At 31.1% G+C, this 18,542-nt stretch overlaps 1 protein-coding gene across 1 annotated transcript; it reads right to left on the reverse strand.

Annotated features, from left to right (window-relative positions):
- Positions 1-12: 12 nt before the first annotated feature.
- LOC113382005 (alpha-1A adrenergic receptor-like) lies at positions 13-3,232 on the reverse strand. Its single transcript, XM_026620603.1, is given in 8 exon segments — positions 13-87; positions 163-489; positions 622-803; positions 918-1,067; positions 1,192-1,326; positions 1,426-1,553; positions 2,913-3,015; positions 3,217-3,232. Coding segments are annotated over 8 exon segments (1,116 nt in total).
- Between the last annotated feature and the right edge of the window lie 15,310 nt (positions 3,233-18,542).

Raw genomic sequence — 18,542 nt, forward strand, 5'->3', positions numbered from 1 at the left:
AAATAAGCGGATTCAGAGACTATTGACGAAAACCAACAATGCCAAAGGACTAGCAATTGCTACACTTAAATTTTTGCAGAAAATCGTCTGAAATGTAAAGATAAAACCATTACAATCATTTAAAGATTATCATATTTATAAGTTAAATTGACAACATCCAACCTGTTCTGAAAGATCTCGATCACAATTCACATACATAGCGCATGCTATAAAGTAAGGCATCCAAGTCACTGTGAAACTTCCAGTGGTTAACATGACTACCCTGATCGCCTTCATTTTGCTCAGGCGCTCAACCCGTCTAACAGCGTTACCACTTCTGAAAAATCTCAAAAATTTATTTCCTGATACAACTTCAGATAATGTGTTATCTTCTTTTGGGCTGATGATGACTGTTGATCCTCTAAATAACCGTAAACCTGACAGAGTTGGTTCCGGTACAATTTGAGAATGACTTATAGATTGAGTAGAAGCTTCTCTTAATTGTATCACCTGCAGAAATTTAAGTATAATAAGTATTATGTGCTCTGTCCTAACAATCTATATTACTTATGAAACAAACTATTTTTGATATAGTTTAATATTTTAGAAGTTGATGTTACAGTTTACGATTTTGATCTATACCTTTCGAAGAGCTTGATGAAGTATTATTGAATACAGCACGATAACCAATATAATAGGCATTGCTCCAAGAGACGCTGTCAATAATATTAGAGGATCAGGTGCTAATTTAATGAACCAGCATATACGGCCTTCTTCTGTAGAACCTTTCCAACCCATTGTAGGTAAAAATCCTACTACTATTGCTATGAAAATAAATTAAAATACGTTGATAAAATATGGCCAGAAAATTATTTTTCTCGGTAAAGAAACTATTGAGATTTTAAGCCAAATTATCAAAGTAATAAGTTCACCCTTACCTACAATCCAAACAACTGCAATTCCCAATCGAACCCTATTTGGGTATACCCAGTGCTGGTAGTTCAGGCCATGTAAAATATAAAGAAATCGATCTATAGCAATTAGACCGACAGATAAAATAGAAGCCAAAGTACTTGATACAATCATTCCTTTAAAATAGTTAACGGTGTAAATGTGCTTTTTTTGTTGCGTTTATTTCATTTATACTTTGATTTTGAAATAATTGACAATATAAAAAATGAAAAAATTGTTAATTATTTGAATTCAATTTACCTATTTGAATAGAGCAAGACAATTCATTTCTTCCATCTTTTGGATTCACAGCACCAAAAATTACAGCAATTCCTGTTATTAAGTCTGCAACTGCGACATTTCCAAGTAACATGTATGTACTGCGCGGTTGATGGCCTGTTTGAAAAGTACTTAAAATGTAAATAGATTGGATCACAATACTAAATTACTATAATTTAATAAATATTTGTATATTATAATTGTGGCAGTGCGTACCTCTTTTCAAAATTAATCCACTAGATATAACGACTGCAAAATTTAGAGTAATTATGACGGATCCCAAAATTGGCACTAGCGTCTTATACAAAGTTAACTGAACTTCTTTTTCAGGTTCCATTGTTGAACTTATATTTCAATCCTTACAATCCATATTAGATATAATACTACATGTATATTATTTTTGATTTATAATCTAATATTTTAGAAGTTTATCTTACACAGTTTATGCTTTATATCAATTACTTGCCGGATTCTTAATTAATAGGTAATATATATGAAATAATTTCAAAATATTGGCATTGCACATACTGAAAAATACTTAACTTTTTATTAACACATTGAAATTTCATTACTATCATATTAAGTCTTAATCGATTGCTTGTTTTTAACACCGTAGCGTCAAAATTATTAACTTTGGTAAAGCCAATTTCGACTTTGAATGAGCTTTCTAAATTGAATGTCATGTCGCAATTATTCTAGACAATGCATTAATTCAATAGAGCTTTCATTTATCTATACTTTTTATCGCCCAGTATTGGTGATGTCACTAACATATTGCAATTAACAAGTCTGATGCGCAGGTAAACTAAATATATTTTCAAAGTTTTAGTTCTGATAACTATTTAATATTATAGAATCGGTAAAAATAATAAATTATAGTAAAGACTGATTTTTACAAAGTCCTGAGTATTACTGTTTCTCAAAAATCCTGCTATCTTAGCAAGCAGTAGTGATATCAGTTTTCACTTAAAAATATAGATCTAAATATAATTTCAAGTAAAATTTTCTATCATTTCGGGGCTGCAAGGATTTAAAAATATGATCATAATAAATAAATTTATCACAAATAGAAAAATCATTGGGTCGTCTTCTATAATAATAACTTAAATGCAACAGCATGTATAGAATACTTAATTCTGATCGCTGTTAAAGCTATATAAGTAAAAAATAATAATAAAAAAACACAGTATAACGTCTGTGGCCATAAGTTTTTTAAGTTTGTTTTTGCAATTGTATCTTAAATTGAAATATAAATATTTTCTTCTATGGAAAAGACAAATTTAAATGTTGATTCTTATTCAATTTGATATCGGTACGTATAGGCAGTTTCAAGCTAATTTGAGTAACTTAGTTTAAATAAATATTATTTATAAAATCTGATTATAATATTTTCAATTAAGGCCGTAATTGAAAACAAGTTTGTGCACTTATAGTTTATGCTATCTCTCAAATTAATTACGTTAATTATAGTATATTTGTTTTGTACATAGTACTAGTTCTGATGGCATTTCCAAATTGAATTATCAATGTAGATAAAATACGCTCAATATATGTCAGATAACATACAACGCACAATTATTCAAATAGAAAATCAGTATGGAAGTAAACAGATAATAGGAATTAAATCATCATGGAAGCAAATATTAATTAAAAATATAATAGAAAATATTGGATAAAAAACTACGTGTTTAATATCAATATACAAGAAGTTATAAACGAAAAACATTTTGGTTATATTTTACGAATAATCGGTATCATCATGGTTTGTTACGTATTTTTTTGTTAAATTTAATTTAAGTAAATGTACTAAAGAAGAACTTTATGAATATTACAATATTGTAAACACGGTTTCTGCAGCTAATAAAGTTACAAACGACAAAAAGGGTCGTAATTTTTAATTTTATAAATAATAAATTTGCTAAAATATATAATCAATTTTATTATAGGTAATGAATATTAAAGTTAGATTAATAAACGAACAGATTCAACAGAAAAATTTGGTATAACAAGATTTGAGCAACATTTACTATAGAATAATATTAACAAAAATATAACCACTAAAAACTTAACTTGATGAAAATTTGCACACTTATATATAATGACACTTCTTCTATGTTATTTAGATTCTGGTATTATTTTTAAAACTTCTGAATTTTTTCCATCATCTGGTTTCAAACGACTATCATTATTAAGCCATTCTTTAAGCTTAGCGTATCCTTCTGCAGATTTACGTGCATGGTCTCCTAGCCTTAATTCTAGCACATGCAAGCGAAATGCCATTGTACCACTGAGAATTGCAAACAAGTTAGAAAATTTATGATTAATAAAAAATATATATATAATAAGTTACCATTCTTTGAAGTATGCAGCTTCCTCTTCTTTGGTCATTTCATTAATATTCAACGAATATCGTGCTCGTTTTGCTTTAATTTCTTCGGCGAGCTAAATTTTTTAAGTAGAATGGATTGTAAAATATGCGAATTGCAATTAAAAATGATAAAAATTTATGAACTATTCTATCGCTTAAAAATTGAATTAGTTATCTTTAAAGGAAATAATCAAACCTATATAGTTGTATTTGTTTTACGAGGTATTGAAAACATGGTACATAGTTCTATTTATTAAACTTTTACATTTATAATATCATTTTTTATTATTAAAATTACTCACCGCATCGTATTGTGCTTGCATATTATTGGCACGATTGAGCATTCGTTCTTGGTACTCAGCAAGGCAATTCGTCTTAAGATTTTCGGCTTGCTGAGGAGTTATGTCAGTATAATTAAATTTCGACATGATTCCAGCAATAGCTAAAGTAGGTCCCAGTAAATCGTACGACGACTCAACCTCCCTAAGACTTTGCTCCAACATTTCTTGTTTCTGCATACAGTATTATTTTTAATATACATTATAATGTGAATAGCGAATTGATTTTTTTTACCTTTTGTAAGTATTCATTGAGCAAATCTTGATTGCGCTTTCTATCGAATAGCCCAACTGTTAAACTTGGTGCATTATGTTCTGATATTCTCAACTGTACTAAACGATCTACTAAATTCTCAGCACGACGTACACATTTTATCGTTTCTTCTTCCGCTTTCAATTGTTCTTTCAATAATTCAAATAATTCTAGTTGTTTAAATTTTCTATAATTCGGATTCCACTAAGAAATGAAATTCATATTATTCATTGTTAATAATATTTTCGTTCAGTGAAATCATTACAAACTCACACAGTATCCAGAAGTTAGGTCAGGATTCCATAATAATTTTTCCCCTACATCGGCTATCAAAGGTTTTATAAAATGTCGTCTATTCGCAGTTGCACAGTTTTCGTCATAGTGATATATTAATTCTATTTCATCCTTAGACAATAAAAAAATTTTAGTGGCTATGCATTCTGATGGAAGCATATTGGGCAGACGATAGTATTTCTCGGTGATGGTCTATAAATATAAATTGACTAATTAAATAGTTTCTATTATTTTTATTTACTAGCAAAGTCAAACCGTAATTGTTCTGCGATCATCTTCTACTTTTTCAGACACTGGATTTTCTTTCGGAGAAAATACTGCTTCGCGAAAATATAATCTAAAATTATATTTTATTAAGAATAATTTTCGATAAAAAATTATTTTTTCATAAATTACTTATTTTGACGTTCCATAACGTGTTCTCGCAAATATAATGGATCTGCTTCTAAACAGCGCAAACCATCAACTCTTGCTTGCCAGTAAAAATCCATTTGTAGATCTTTGTCACGAGGATCATTCACTGACTCATAATACTTATAAGCTAAAATAAGTGCATATACAAAATTGATAATTATATTCTCTATTATTTGGGAAAACGTCTGATCAGAGTGTATAAAAAATATTTAAGGCAGTTACATCAAAAAAAAAAAGTTTTAGTGTAACTAGACTTTAAATAGAAACAACATTATTATAGCATAATTATAATATTTTAGTTTAATTTTTAGTGTAACTAGAGTTTAAATAGAAAAAACATTATTATAACATAATTATAATACTTAGTGTCAACTAAAAATGCATAATTAAAATAGATATGTAGTCATAATTACCAAATAACCCAGAAAATGCTTAATTTCCTACCATTTTATTTAGTAATATTATGAGTTGTGTTCATAACTTACTTTGTAAAGCATCTCCTCGCCCACGATGAAATTTTTGAGTGCATAATAAAGTTTTATCATTCTTTGTGGTATAACGTAATTTATCTGCACGGTTTTCATACCATGCGCATTCAGAAAGACAGTTTTGATATTCGAGATCGGAATAAAGAAAGAGACTCATTATCATACCTACAACATTTATTTACTGGAGCTATACCACATTGCATTTTTAGATCATGGATTACATTATGCTTACCATTTTCTTTGAAATATGGGGAGTATTTGTTTATTATTGCCCTTTTATAGTGTATGGTTTTACCACCACCCGGATACCTTTGTTCGTAATCTGTAATATTAAATATAATATTAGGAAATTCTGCTACAAGTAGTATTCTCTAGAAATTTTATCACAATTTTATAATATATATATTACCTTCGTCCGTCAGTACCAATTTTTCAACCCAAGAATCGGGCATATCTAAATGTTTTTCTTGTTGTCTGATATCAATTTGTTCTTCTTCGCCAATTTCTGGAAGAACTCTCATATGTAGTGGCTCGCCAGGTAAAAGATGTTCCCATTGTGAAGTGTCGTTCATTGTAAATGATAAACAACCTGCTCCTTCTCGACAATCTTGAAGATTTACCTATAAAATTGATATTTATTCAGCTACTCAACAATATAATTTATATTTTAATTAAAATAATACATATGACTTAAATCTCTATTACCCAGTAATTGTGATGATTCCACATAGCTTCTAAACCGAGAAAAAGTTCACTTTCAATAGGATATTTCAGTCCTGTGGCAGGTTCTACAAAATATGGAAATATTTCAGGTTCTTCAATTTCTTCTGGTTCCTGCTCTTCCTCTTGTTCCTCTTCTTCCTCTGCCTGCTCTTCTAATAGTTGTTCTTCATCTGCAACTGTTGTCTGTTCCTCCTCAACTACTGGTTCGACTACTTGCACATGCGTTTGCTAATAATAATACCACTAATACAATATGAATGATAAAAAATTTTTGAATTGTTTTATTTTTTATATAGTAGATAGTACGTAAATTATAGGAATTTATTAAGATTAAATTATAAAATACACACAAAACTACCTTTCTATCTGTCGATCTTTCTTCGCTTTCGGCTTCATCTTCAACTAAATCACCGCTAGCTCGGCTCTGTCTTGCTCCGGAACGTGGACTACCATCGCTGTCCGATGCGCCCGGAACGCTTAAACTAACCCGCTTCAAACTTGAACGTCGATTTGCTGCAAGAGTGTCTGCAACGAATGGATCCGCAAGTACCGATGGCATGACAATAGCCCCTTAAACGAAAAATATTATAATTTCGTAATAGTCTTCCCATTAACTTCCACAAACTCTTGACTCCTTACCTTCCGCTGGTTCTTTTGGTACTTGTGAAACATGTGATGTTACTGAGGGAGAACCATCTGATAAATCTAATTGTTTTACTGGATCAGTGACTAATCCAAGTACGACCACCCAGCTATGAATTCTAAGACCGGCCAAAGGATCTGCCGGCGGACGCTCTTCAGCCTATAAAATGCATAATATATATACTTTATATATTGTGAGTGTAGCATTAATTTTATTTGCAACAATGGGATCAAATTTATTTTTCTATTAAATGTGGTGCTATAATTAATTTATTACTTCTTTTGCTAATCTTTTTTTTTCTTCTCGTTCTTGTATAATGGCTTGTTCCTTGTCTTTTTCCTTTTGCTCTTGAGCTAGTAAAAATTTGCTACGCAAATCTCTACGACCCCTTACTTCGTATTTGCAAGTCTTTACTTCTTCCATATTATTTTTATCATCCTGTTAAAATATATTCAAATTAATTAAAATAGTCATTTATGGGGGCGTCCATTAATCATGTGAGCGAGTTTTTAAGGATTTTTGGACCCCCCCTCCCCTTTGGTGATACATGGTGATATTCAAAATTACCCCCCCTTCCCCACCAAACATCACGTGTATTTTGAGTTATGTGAAAAAACTGTAAAATTTTTTAATGAAGTAATTTTTTTTTTGAAAATGTTTGATTTAAACAAAACTGTTAAAAAATAAATACACGTGATATCTTACTATACCCCTCCCTCTCCCACGTGATAATTCATGATTTTTTGTCAAACCCCCCCTCCCCAAAAAAATCTTTCGTGATTAATAGACGCCCCCTATGTTGTCTAAATAACAATTAACAAGACATTTTTAAATATACAACTTTAATTTTTGTTTCCAGCGGTGCTAGTCTTTACTGAATGAATGTTTTGACATAGAAGCGATAGAGTGCAATTCTATCTTTCGTCACCTCTTCGTCGTCACTTTGAAACTATTAGTAACAGTTACTTTAAGAATGGATTGTCTTTTGCAAAATTTGATTATTAACATAAAATTACATACATCTATTCAATTATTAATTTACAATCCATATTTTCATAAGCATGAACCTTCCTAATTTACCATTGCATCGTCACTTTTTAATCAAGGAGGTGCATATATTTTTAACATTATCTTTATTCATTCGTTATCTACATTAAGGTTACACAAAGATTAAAAAAGTATATTTTCAAAGCATCCTTATAAAGATATAAAAAAGGCCGCCAGTGCACGTTTCAATTTTAACATTTATTCAAAACATAAATTGGAAAGAACTTTCGGAAAGCTTGTTGAATACATAATATACAGATACGTGATTTGGTAAAGTACCTCTTCTTTTTCCGGTTGCACTGGACAATCTACGCGCGTCTGTTGATTCAGGCAAACTTCCCTTGTCGCGTATCCGGAGGCCACATACGCGTCGTAACCCGCAGCTATCAACAATCTGATAAACAAACAAAACTAAATATAAAAAAGGGAAATATCTTGTTTAAAACTTACATTTCCTGCAACTTGTTATTGCAAAGTTAATTTCTTATTTTAGATGATTGGCAAATTGGTGAGATAGAATTATGTAACTTATTTACATATACCGTCAAAAGGCTCAACGAACGTTTAAAATTATGCATATGCGGGAAATAACTCCATTGCATATCTACAATAATCTACGTGCTCTCATTTACATAATTCTTTGCGTTTCCTCTGTTCACCTAAATAGGCATTTAATTCTATGCTAGTAACATATAATTTCAGTCAACGTCATCGATGCCTTTAAGATAGACATTGTGAATAGTCCTTATTATCATCGTACTGTATTTCTCTTTAACTTAGCGCAGCATCCAACCCTGGAGCAAAAAAATAAATACGAAATGAATTCAGTAGAAAAAAATCCGCGATGCGACCGCGATAAATATTTCTGAGCGACCTTCTAAGAATGAAGATGATGTTATAAAAGGACGTACCCGCAAAGCAGTGTGGCCATTTCGAAGCTATGTCCTTTCCTACGGCGCATCAACGTATATGGTCCGTATAAACGATCAGGCTGAAAATAAACATCATATGAATAACCATGCCATTGACCTTAATGATAAACAATGGTGTAATCTAAGAAACAAAGCCTTTTGATGTGATAATTTACGTTAGAGTTTGTTGTTTAAATTGTAAATGTTCAAGTTTACTCGATCGATATTTAAAAAAATGCATTAGGTATTCTATAAGCTCATCATAACGTCACAACTTCTTGCCTCCAAGAATTATTAAATGCATAATACTATGCATTGCAAAGTGCAACTGCCCGAGTAGAATATTCATAATTCAAGTTCACATGCTGAAACTAATCCTTCTGCTAATTTTCTAACAAACTGCGTGCCTAATAGTCGTATTCAGTTCCATACACAATTATGCGGTTCGAATGGAGGACTTCACATCTTATTGCTGGTGCGAATAAGCTTTACAAACGACTTCTACCCTTATATACTTTCGACCCCGTAAAGTGAAATAGCGCAAAGGGACGGCAAATTGATGCCAAAATTTTATTGCACACTGCTTAGAATATATGAAAGCCGGCCATAACACATTCAACTTTAATCGTACCAATATTCTTGTAGAGTTTAATTATTATAACTAAATAATATCGGCTTTATTCATGTGAATCATGCATTACTAGGTTTGTTCAAAATTTGATTGACAAAATATATTACGTGTATTATTATAATAATTAGATTTTTTTGTTCGACGTTGAAACATATCTTTAATCATGATTTTCAGTCAGTCGTCGAAATAAAAGAAAACAAATAAATACAAATATTTATTTATAATATATGTTTCGACACGGATTGTGTGTTATCATTCAGCAATTCTTTGTTAACAGTATCTAAAAAATATTTACCAAGTTTTAAAAAATAAATTTAATTTTATATTTAAAATAATTAAAAGATATACATACCCCACCAGGAAAAACCCATTTTATGAATAAAATGGTTTAATATTATAAATAAATATTTGTATTTTTTTATTTCTTTTATTTCGACGACTGACTGAAAATCAGTATTAAAGTATATTATTATATGGGTCCGTTCAAATATTACGTAGGCACTATAAGGGGGCGGGGGGGGGGGGTAATTAATTTGCTTATTTTGGGTGACATGGGGGCAGGGGAGTCTAGATGATGATTACGTCATAGGTAGTATTTTAATTTTTTTTACCGAATGGCAACCTAATAATTACAATATTTAAAAAAAAACAATACATTAATTGCAAAATGTTTACGTAAGCATGTGGGTAGGGGGTAAGAGCTTTGCTTACTTTTGCTGACAAGGGGGATGGGGGGATAAATAATTGTAATAAATCTGCTTACGTAATACTTGAAAGATCCCTATGAACAAACTGCATTTCTTTTCAAAATGGCAATTATATTAAGTATACTCAATTATATTATTATTTATACGTATTCCAAGTGCTTATATATATATATATATATATATATATCATAATTTGAAGTCATTTACCAATTGATTTGATTAAACCATGGCAATTATTAATCAGAAAAAAAATTCAAAAATGATGAACAATCTAACGTAGGCAACTCAATTCTCGCCATGGTAACTAAACATATGGCCTGCAGCATTTTCAGCCGGATCGCGGCTATTCCTGAGTTTCGCAAACGCGCTTCGAGTCGAGTTAGGTCTGCCAACGGTCGGACGTAACTAAGTAGTTTGGGTGTCAGCCTAGAGGGATTAAACCCGGCTATCAAGCGAGAAGCTCCCGAACTCGCAAGGCACGTCCGTTCGTCCATCTATCTATCTATCGCCGCGATCCGCGAGATGAGTTGAAGCGGAGCAAGGAGGCTGAAGCCCGAAGCAACTGGAAAGGCGTTCCATATAGGAACTACAAGAAATGCAGTTAAGTGGATACAAAGTCAATTAACCAAACATTGAATGTACACAAAAAATAAAAATGGGACTAAGAATAGGAAGATTCTTCATTCTGCTCAAAATTTTTTATAAATTCATGAATTAATTTCATACTCTTAAGACACGATCGGAAATAACATTTAAAATATGCTATTAGCAAAATATTTAATGTTTTTTTCGATTCTTCAGCAAATCGTGCAGAATTATTAGTTGTAAAGTTTAATAGATCGTAATTGTTATTACTGAAACAATAATAAACTATTTTTATAATATATAGATATTGTACAAAAACATATTGCAAAAAATATTTGTATCTTTGCTCTGAAGAGATTATTATTTCGAATAGTTAAGAAATTACATTTCTTATTCAGTGCTTTTTTTTAAAACTGTAACAATATACTCGTGACCGGTCACTTGTCCATTGGTACCAAACTACAGTACATGGCTGTAATGTATCAGTACTAAACTATAGTACATGGCACATGGCACTAAATGCACATCTAAAACAGCGGAGCCAAATCAGCTATTTCGTCCTCAACATTTTTCTCTCCAAATTTCGTTACTAGTAAATTTCATCAGGTAATCGTTATGCGTTTGTTCATGTCCTATGAAATATTTTTTTTTTTCAAATTGTTGGGAAATAATATAAAATTGTCCTATTTTTTTCTGCTCCTTTTACTGTCGTATAACATATATGTTTATCAGCGTTTCGTCGTTGGTGAATCAAAAAAACAAAGACGAGTCTGTGAGCAGAACACGCCGGAGGATATTTAAGAGCGCTTTTTGCTCTGAAATCCTCACACTCTCGCATTAAGCAAGACTGAGTGCGGACTTCAGCGACGAATCCTTTTTTTTCACCGTCGCGATATCAAGGCCAAACCGGCGACCCTCATCGATCGTCCATACTTTCACTGTTCCTAGAAATATGGGTCGTAATTTTGGAATGGAAAGGTTAGAAAATATAATTAATACATACTTCTAAACTTTATTGAAAAGTGAAAACGAAGTTTCATTTTCCACCTTGTCTCGACTTTTATCGTTCAAAGTTAATGCGTCCCACGGAGCATTAACAGAAAGTAAAACAATTTACTTTGATATGAATCGACTCATATTGAATGTTAATTTAATTGAAAAAATATTGTTAAAATATATTTTTGATTAACATCATAATTTATAATCTGAACTAATATTATATCACTAAACCGAGGTAACAAATTAATTTTATTATTAAAGATTATTAAAAAAATATAGAATAATCTTGATTGCAATATATCGAAGTGCCATGATGTGACTAGTATTATTGGCGTCGCAATGATATATATTTGCACTTAATTACAGTAAATTATGTGCGTGCGTTTCTCCTCAATATAGGATACCGGGCTAATTGATTCACAGCGTTTCTGGTATAATCAAAGGCCTCCAATGGCAATCAATCCTCAGAGACAAATGTTCCTGTCGCGCGCTTCTCGTGGCCCGAACATTGCATTACATATTATACACGAGGCAATTGTTCGCAATCGCAGTTTATCGGTGGACGATGATTAGTAATTATATAAACTTATATTTGTAATAAGTTCAACCCACAGCTATATAAAAAAAGTATTTTAGCTTTGGTTTTCTCCAGAACTTATTCCATTTCCAATACATCCCAATGAAAAAAATCATTTTTAATAATATTATATGTATATATGCTATAGTGTTTTATATGGCACGCTACATAATTTACAATATTTATTTTAGATCACCACTCATCTACGTTCTCATAAATATGTTACAATTATTTTTTTCAAATAAATATTATTTTAAATATGTATTTCTTAATCAAGTAACCATAAAATAATAAGACTCACATTTTTTTTTACAATTCAATTTGCGTCATTCAACATCAATGTAAATATTTAGGTAGTTTTTATATTTTCAATATATAATTTATATTTTCAATATATAATTTATATTTTTATATTGCATAATTGTGAATAAATGTGCATATTAAATTTTATTGATAAGACTAAACTTTTAGTACATAATTCACATGATCATGAGGATGGATTTGTTATAATATATTACTGTTATCATGAATTAATATTGCAATATTAGGATAAAAGTTAAATGAGAGTTTTGAGATTTTTTTTCATTTTAAGACCTTCTTACTCGTGTACTCGTTTAAATATGTATTCATATATAAATCGGGGTTTGGATTTTATATAATTATACAATCAGCCGTTCTTTAGAACGATAACTATTATAGAAGAATATTTTTTTTTATTTTGGATATAATTTACATCTGTCCAATAGACATTAGGTAAATTTTATGAATAACAAAATAACAAAGAAGAAGCTGTCTGCAAAATAAACTATTGAATGCTTGAGAGAGTGCACAGTTGCAATCTCTCCTAATTTAAGAAAAGATTATGATCTAGATTGACTTCGAATGCCAGTTAGGTCCAGGGGCGTTTTCCTTTTTAATCTTTTGGTGTAGTTTGCTGAGATGAGTGCTTGGTCTCCTGGTGGAGCAGCCATACCGGTACATATTTTGAGGCGTTCAGAATGATCCTTAGTATCTTATTTTGAAACTTTTGAATAATTTTTGTGTTGCTCTTAAATGCTGTCCGCCAAAGTGCAATTCCGTAAGTCCATATGGGTTTTAGGATAACTTTATTGATCAATAGTTTGTTGTATGTCGATAGTTGAGATTTTCTTCCTAGTAGCCAATAAAGGCTCTTGAATTTTTCTTCTAGTTGTTTTCTTTTAGAAGAATATTTTATAATAGTACTAAAAACAAATTGTATTTTAATAACTATTCTGATCCTTATTTATATGAATAATAATAAATGAATCTATAATTTGTTTTTTGTCTAGAATATCTACTAAATTGAGAAAGAAAAGAAAAAAAACTACAACTAGTCTAAAATAATAAGTATTCCAGTTGATTTTTTTTATCTGTATGAATATATCACTCGACTCAATCGACAATTCGTAAAATGAAAGTTAATAAAATAAAATTTCACATACTGGCGATTTTGTTGTAATGTCCAACTCCCTCGATTGTAGCAAACAACAACCGCCAACGCGAGATTCGTCACGTAAGCCTCGTTCCATCTTTCATTATTCGTGGAATCGCGCTCGCACAAAGGACCCGCGGCTCTGCGAAGTGTGTGCGCGATGAGTCGGCATAAGACCGCTAAGGGGGTGGCGGGCGAACGCCGATTCGGGGTTGAGAAGGGTTTGCTCGAAGGGAGAGGATTACATTGCATTGGCAAACTCTCCGTTAACTGACAGATCTTTTGGGCATAGTTCACATGATGATGGAAATGGATTTGTTGTAGTTGATACTATCTTTCCAATATTGGGATATTGTAAGTAATAGGGAGACTGGGTACGGTTGTGCCACGGTACGGCAGTGACAGTCGTCATTACATCCTAAACTGTACTGATTTTGTAATAGGGTCCAAAAGAAAAAAGATGAAGTGTGATGGTTTCAACTAGTTCCCATTATTGCCCAACATTAACTTGATCTGTAGACGGCATTGCTTTTAAAGAGTCAAAAGTAAGTTTTCATGTTCGAATTATTTTAATAACTATTAATTGTATACAGATAAATCACCTTGGTTGTTATTTTGCTGTAAGTTGAACATTAGTAGTTATTTACCTGCAATTAGTTTTTGCTTAGATAATTTAGCTCAGTCAGGAAGATGATTTGTTTTCAAATGTGTGCGCTGGGTACGGTTGTGACAAATTTTGAAGCACGGTTGTGACATGTATTTTTTGTCTTTTTCGGTTAACAATTAAACTGATAAAAACAATAAACTAACAAGACAAAATACGAAAGAGAGAGATAAAGGGAAATTTCATATAAGAAAAAAAAAGATTTTACGAAGAATTCTTGTTAACTTTGTTTAACAAATTATATTTTGTTTTATATTGTTATTTATGTCTATTTTTATATTGTTATATTTTATTTCCCAGCTTACTGGTGAATTAACAAAGTTATGTATGGCTGATCAAAAAAAATTGACCTACTGAAGTCGCTTTCATATGTTAAAAACAAATTAAACATATTCAAATTTATCTGGAGAAAGTTAAATTAACATAAATGTTGAAAGTCCTACTAATAATAATAATATTAGGTTGTCAAATATCTCCCATTCCGCTTCCGCTTTTTTTGCTATTGGTTTATAATACAAAAAGGCGGAAGGGAGATATTTGACAACCTAATAATAGTAAAAGCAGACGTACAAACTTACATTTTTACCAAATATTTTTATCAAACCAAATTGCATTGTAATAACAGCTTCTTTTATAACTATTTTTACCGGTTTTCATATGCGGGGGTATTCTAGTGTAGGGCGATGAATTTTAGGTCATTTTTAAAGTGTCGTAAAAGAAAGCACTGTATGTTTTTACTATCCATTTTTTACCACTTGTTTATTAATATTATTAAAATACAAAACAAAAATTTCTTGACATGATTTCAGCCCTCCTAGCCATCGGAAATGCAAAAAATAAAAAGATTATTAATCTGCAATGATGTCGCAATCGGCTGAACTACCGATGAGTAAAAAAAAAATTTTTCACAAATTGGCGACTGTTTGAAAAAAAAAAGTTTTTTTTACTGTTTTTTTGAGTTTTTCGAATTTTTTAAAAATAGTAAAAATAGGAATTTCGGGATGATTCTAGTTCAGACTGTAGATAGATCTATAAACATGACTCTCTGCAAATTTCAAATAAATTGGTCGAGTAGAACTCCAGAAATCGTCACAGGAGTACTGAAAAAGTAAGTTCTGAGAAAAACGCATTTAAAGTATTTAAATACACGAGACAACACAACAATTTTCACATTGAACGCAATAGAAAAAAAAATTTGAGAGAAAATGTCATATGGAGTGCTACCAAAATATATAACGAATTGCCAGACTATATTAAGATGACCAATGATAATGATAATTTTAAAAGAAAAATAAAGAAGTACTATATGGAAATTGAAGAAAAAGAAGACTGAAGAGTTATATATAGATATTATATTAATGAAATAGATATTATAGTCAAATGAAATGTAAATATTATATGAAAACTGTTTTTCATAATCTCTCATACCAGGCACCTCTGTCTGACTGAGATATGAAAATAATGTATATATGTAAATAAATAAATAAATAAATAAATAAAAAAAAAAAAAAAGTTTTTCGTGAAGCCAAACCAGTATGGAGACCGAGTCAGTAAAATGCATATATCTCCGAAAATAATTCAAATTTTCAAAAACCTTCTCGTACCCATATTCTTAGATAGTTAAACTTTGAAAATATGAAATAAAAAAAAATCGATTTTTTTGAATTTCTACACTAGAATACCCCCTTAAGAAACTTACTCAAATACATTATGAAATTATTTTCTACTACCATATTTTATTCAAATCTTTGTTTTTATTTAATTTTTTTTATTTTGAAGTTAAACCATATTTCGAATTTCACACTGGTATAATATAATGTAAGGTACTCGAAGATAGGTAAGGTATTTCTGAGGCTGATTTCGTACTATCACAAAACTAATAGATAAAAATTGAGTTTTGTATATATAAATAATATTCTATCATTGGTTGCTATTTTTTTCGGAATTGTCAACAATGATTTCATGTGGACGGTTCCTAATTCAACCGGGACACTGTGTCGATTGATATTGCCAGACGCGAGTCGGCGTTCGGTCCATTGTCTAGCACCTTCCCACACGCCTCAGCCGTGATCGTGCACAACTCCCAAAACAAAAGCTCACCCTCTGTTTCTCGATCGAGTGAGCGCCCAGGCCTCCCAGCATCCTCTTAGGTTCGGCATCGGCGAAGCGTTTCAGAGTGACGTTTGTGGATCAACGGCAATAGAGAAAGCCAGCCGATGCATGTGATTCGCTCGTCTCCGTCTGTAGGATTAAATACCGTCAACAGATTCCTACGAAACTACATATCACAGTATTGGCAGACTAACTTTTACTATTGATAAGGCTTTGATTGAGTCCACTGTAGTTTTGGTGATTATGACATTATGGGTATGTTTTGATATTGTTTGCTGGGTTTTATATGCAAATATAATGCATATTTGCAGAATAATGCTAAATTTTCTGAACTCCGTGGTTAAAAAAATAAAAGTTATAGTAATAATATATGGGGTTAACAAAATAAAAGTTATAATCATAATATAATTAAATTTTAAACGTTAAATCATAATGTAATATAGCTAATATTTAAAATGTTCTTTAGTAATTTTTATGGTTATTTTTAGGATATAAATTTATTGATATCACTTGTTATTTTAGAAACAATACTTTGCGTTAAAAGTTGATTAAATGTAACAAATCGTTTATCGCACTTAAATCTTTTGCATGTTAACTAGTTATATATATATCAGCTTTCGTTATTAACTTCCCGTAGGGTAAGTTATAGTAACGGCAAAAAAGTCGAAAATGAAAATTTTTATATATCTTTACGTTTCAAAGGTTTCTGAATATTTTGGCATACCTTAGAAAAAATAGATGTATGTGTGTGTGTATGTGTGTGTGCGTGTGTGTGTGTGTGTGCGGATACAAATTTTCGTCGACGAATTCGGGAACACCGATCAACCGATTTGAATAAGTCAAAAAACATTCGATTTGTATTGATAAGGAGACGTGCTGATTAGTTTTTGGCGAAGGCAGGTCTATCCGTTCCGAAGATACGGGGCAAAAAGTGCCAAAAATGGTAAATCATCTTTTAAGAGAACGGAGCGTCCGATTTTAATAATTCAGAAAACATTTTACTTGTATGGACAAGATGATTTTCATGAAGGCAGGTCTAGCGGTTTCGGAGATCTAATGAAAAAAGTAAAAAAAAATACCATTTGGCGGTCAAAAATGATCATTAGACATATGCATATCAAATTAGCAGTTATTTTATAGAGATTTTGACGATAAGTATAAATTTTGTTTACATTCTTATGGGTTCCGTACCAATGTTTATCCGTTAGATAGCGACGCGGCGCTTACGCGCTTTGACATTTCGTCTCTATGCAGTTAAAGCAGCATGATTACTTTGAAAAAAAGTTCAGAATTGCCAAAATAAGTCAAAATAAAGAAAATTTTCAATAATTTTTTTTTTCTCAAAAATTTATAGTTTCTCAAAAATCTAACTTTTTCGAAGAGAATTTTTCAAAAATGTTAATAGTTTAAAAAAAAATAATAATTTTTGGTACGGGAAGTTCCAGCAATTTGCCTTAAGGCACGATGCTATGCGCCACACTAGTTTATGCTTTCATGCGAAATCTCTCACGTTTAGCATTATTCTGCAGGACGCGCGAATGTGCAATATACCGGCTCGCGCAATATATTGGCGTTCGTGTCAAGTCAGTCAAAGCGCGTCGTCATCAAAGGCGCCAGAACGGCCGCGTCGTTTCCATTTGTTCTCCCCAAACTTATTATGCTGTGGGGGCACATCCAGATAAACTGATTTAACATTGTATGAAGTTTTTCGGGGTAGAATAAAAGAATATACGCTAAATTCAAAAAACATGTTTTCCTGCTTAGTTGCATTGACCACAAATGTACATAAAATATTGTTAGATCTTACGAAATTTGAGATTGCTCTATGAAACTTTATTTTTCAGAATATTATAATAAAATAAATCATATAAATTTACACTATATATTGTTTAAAAAGCTCAATGAATATAATCATGCTTATACTTCAATACCAATATATCAATACAATAACTTAAAATATATATCATCAGAAAAAAGATATCAATGTAGATATAGTGAGTTAAGTTTTTATTGCAAAAGAGTATTTCCATTTTATTCTAATAGCATTGGGTTCGCAACGCAGTCTGATTTAAGTTGCTGAATTGAGCGAACACAATCGGCCGCCGTCTCTTTAAGTCGTGTGTGTT

Source organism: Ctenocephalides felis, unplaced genomic scaffold (genome assembly GCF_003426905.1).
Source record: "Ctenocephalides felis isolate EL2017-DRISC unplaced genomic scaffold, ASM342690v1 CF-g0.4_SCAFFOLD_00845, whole genome shotgun sequence".
In the NCBI taxonomy this organism is placed as follows: domain Eukaryota; kingdom Metazoa; phylum Arthropoda; class Insecta; order Siphonaptera; family Pulicidae; genus Ctenocephalides; species Ctenocephalides felis.